The sequence below is a fragment of the Crinia signifera genome, chromosome 2, assembly GCF_055691185.1.
Source record: "Crinia signifera chromosome 2, ASM5569118v1, whole genome shotgun sequence".
NCBI lineage: Eukaryota > Metazoa > Chordata > Amphibia > Anura > Myobatrachidae > Crinia > Crinia signifera.
The window spans coordinates 347,713,503-347,717,435 of NC_139218.1; the positions used below are offsets into that span (position 1 = coordinate 347,713,503).

The following is a 3,933-nucleotide window of genomic DNA, read 5'->3' on the forward strand; positions in this document are numbered from 1 at the left end:
AGCGCTGTCCCATACACACTGGGTGGCTTTCCAGCTGAAAGCAGCTCAGACGGGTAAGCTGAGCTGCCATCAGCTCAAAGTTGTCCAGTGTGTATGGGCCTTTGCAAATTTAAGTACATAATCCCATACAATCCTGTACATAATTAGTGTAAATTGCCACCCAAAAACCCATGTTGGCCTTTATGTGTTGACCTTTTCATGTGTTGACTATTTCTATCCAGAAGTTTTACAGTGCTTCCCTGTTCCTTTAGTGAAAACCAAGAGTCAACAAAAAGGACCAATTGCACGGTACAATCAAGAAACAGTATCCTCCGGTTCATATACCCCTCTGCCGTCTTTGAAAAGGTTTGTTGCTAAATTGCCAGTTCTGTAATTACAGATTCTGGAAAAGCTGCAGAATGGAGCTACCAGTAGGGATAGGGAAAGGTGGCATTGCATTTGTAAGTGAGCAAATCTATAAACATACACACATTTTCTGTAAATAGGAAACCCTGAAAAAACCTACCCATAATAATACTACGAAGACTAGAACGCCAGCACAAGTGATTGCAAAACGTAATATTATCTGGTTTGTATTCGCTACCAGGGAGCTGAAATAAAAGGTGCAGTTAACACCTAGAGATTCATTATTCATCACCAACCTGAACTGACAATTAATAATACAGTATATGGAGATAATTAAGGTAAGACAGAATGCTGATTATTGGTAATGCAACGCAAATGACTGGCACTTTAACTACTAGGTGGTAAATATAGCAAACTGAGCATGTCAGACAGGTAAATTGGTTACACAGCTGACAATGGTATGAGCCAGCGAAGCAACATACTGTATGCTGCCAGCATTCACACTGAACGATCTCCTATAGGACGTATTGTTACATGTAACACCCCCTGCGATGATAATGGGATCATCCTACTGGACATACAGTACATCTAATGGGATGATGCGAGCATCCGATTCATTAAAACAATGTATTGGGTGGATTTGAAGGTAGCTATCCATCACAGATTGCAACATCATAGTATATATCCAGCTTTAGCTTAAATATACAGCATCTGAAAGAATACCAAGATCAAATAAACCTGGTTATTACAAAAACACATAATTACCAAACTGGCAAATATGAGGTACCACAGATAAGCAGCAGCCATTCATTGGATAGATTTTATTTTCCATTTTCCAAAGCCACCGCAAACACGTCATATGTGATTTGCTTTTATTTTGATAAAATATTTACATTTAAAAGAAATGTTTTTAGAAATTTGTGGGACTAGGATAGGGACCATGGTTACCTTAAGATTTGCCAACATTCTGAAGGGTACTTGTAAAAAGTATTTAATAATACTATAATTATGATGAATAATAATTACAATAATATTTACAGGAAGCACTTTCATAACATTATAACCGTCACGGGTGACTTTTGGAACGTTTAATATGTCCCTTGCATAAATTAGTAATAACAAACATAGGGGGTCTATGTACTAATGCCCCGTACACATGGTTCGATGTGGTCTATTCTATTTCTCTATTCAATTTAACTTATATAAGCAAAAAAGGATGGAAATTGAACGTATTCTATTTCAATTCGTTCCTGATGCGCGGCATAGAAATCAAATAGAAAAATAGACTGTGCAGGCAAGACTATAGGGTATAGGCGAGAAGTGCCTATTGCTCACTGTCATAGCCCCCCTCAGTATTCAACCCACCCCCCTTCACGGTTTCTAAAAAGCTAGATGGAAACGACCAGTGCGGCTGTCAAAATGGTGAGGCTCCCGGCTATATGCAGCGGGCTCACTGCATTCGCGGTGAACCTTGCCATTCAGTGGAATCCTTGCCGTCTTCTGATGGCGAGGATTTTCCCGGAACATAGAATACGGCGAGTGGCCGGCAAGGGGGTTAGACGGTGAGGATGGCTTGTTTTCAGTGGCCATCCTTGCCATACAAACACCCTCGACGGCCGCATTGAATATACCCCTATATAGTACATATCTGTACTATATATTCCAAATCAAATGAATTTACCTTGCCATGAGCTTCGACCCCATCTAATAGCAAGGCAACCACACTTTGTGTACATCCCTTAAGCCTCAATTCATATGGTTTGTTTAGCACTTATTTATTGTAGCCATTTAATAATATTTGTTTACACTTCAAAAAAGAGACTGTCTAAAGGGGTGTACACACAGGACTCAGCCCAGGCAATTTTGATTGAGCCTTGTTTAATCAAGATTTAATTAAGCTGTCAGAGAGACAGACGACTACATCCTACCAGCCCCGGGAGCAGTGGCCAAATACACAGTCTAGCAAGCATATTCTTGACTCTACAACACCCAGCCAAGTGATATAATGCATACACTCTGTCCCCGCACCGTACCTGCAGCCGTTTCCGACCTAGTCAAATTGAGCTAATTGTAGAGAGGGCATCATTAGCAACCGGAGGGGGGCGCACATTGCTAACAATATTGAGCATCCACACTAACCAATATTGCTCAGAAGGTCCAAAATGAGCACTATTGTTTAAAATATTGCTTAGTGTGTATGGGGTGGGGTGCAAGATTAGCTTTTCAATGCTTGATAAACTTGAGTCAGAGTGCATTTGTTTGCCTAGAGCAGGAGATCTTTATCTGCTTTCGACCTTTTCTGTATTATATGGGTATATTTGGGTGTAGGCCCTTAACCGGTTATTTTTACTCACTTATATATATATATACACCCCTAACTAATTGGGCTGTAAGCTCCTCGGGGCAGGGGACCCTTCTGCTACCCCTATTATATACTGGTAAAGCAGATCTAGCATTTACTGGGTCCAGTGGTCTCTACATATTGTACCCCCCCCCCCCCTTCCCCAAAGCTCAGATAGGACATCTTTCAGCTCCCAGACTATTGTACATACTGACATTTTTTTTTAGGCATGCCACACCTTCAACAGCCTTGTGAAAGACAAGACCCAGTACACAGGGAAGAAGGTTGCAATGTGACTTATGCATCATTTACAGAAGCAGGGATGTGACAGGTACTGGTGGGTGACACCACAACATGACGGAGCACTGGGTTATAGAACTCAGCGACATGGAGTAGGCGACACTGGCCAGTGACAGAATGATACAGGAAGTGGCATAGGGAGTATATGCGGAGAAAGGGGTGTAGGGATATTTATAGGGCTGCCAGTAATAACCCCTTCTCCATGACTCACCCATGTGCTGCGTATCCAGCTGCACAGCCGGCATCTCCTTCAGCGGGATGTGCCCGGAACCGCCGTCCCCGCACCACCTGAAGCAGCACAGCAGATACGACATGATGGTAACAGCAACTACTCAGCAAGCACTGTGTGAGTGTGACTGGCTGCTGCTGCGCAGCGCTGTCTGGCACTGGCGCTGCTCTGTGTAGTGTACAGAACAGAGCCGAGGGCAGTAGAAGCCACAGTGACCCCTGGCGACCTGGAGGAGTAAGGCGCAGTTTCCTACGTCATTGCTCGGGAGGACGTAGGGATGCCCTAGTTAAACAGTGGTAGCAAACTCCAGTCCTCGAGAGCTACCAACAGTTCACGTTTTCCAGCTCACCTCACAAGTACACAGGTGCACTCACTACTGACTAACACATTTTAAAAGATCCACTGATGGAGCTAATTACTTCACTTGTCATTCTGTGAGGAGACCTGGAAAACGTGCACTGTTAGTAGCTCTCGAGGACTGGAGTTGGCTACCCCTAGGGCCTAGTAGCATGTGAAGAAATGAAAGCAACAATAATCCCGTAAAAGGTTTACATAGATAAAAGGTTGACACAAACAAAAGGTCGACACTTGAAATAGTTGACATGAGTTTTGTTTTTTACATTTTTCGGTACTTGTGTAGTTTCACGGCGCCGCCGCCGCGCGCACAGTCTGTCTCTGAAACTTGGCAGCCTGCCAGAGGCTCTGTTTAACTGTGCGC

The 3,933-nt window shown here is 43.4% G+C and overlaps 1 protein-coding gene across 1 annotated transcript in view; it reads right to left on the reverse strand.

The window, feature by feature from the left end:
* SPRYD7 (SPRY domain containing 7) overlaps nt 1–3,409 on the reverse strand; it is a 16,918-nt gene extending 13,509 nt beyond the window's left edge. The window contains exon 1 of the mRNA XM_083169694.1: nt 3,198–3,409. Coding sequence (XP_083025820.1) covers nt 3,198–3,300 — 103 coding nt within the window. The 5' untranslated portion in view covers nt 3,301–3,409. The remainder of the gene's footprint in view (nt 1–3,197) is intronic.
* Between the last annotated feature and the right edge of the window lie 524 nt (nt 3,410–3,933).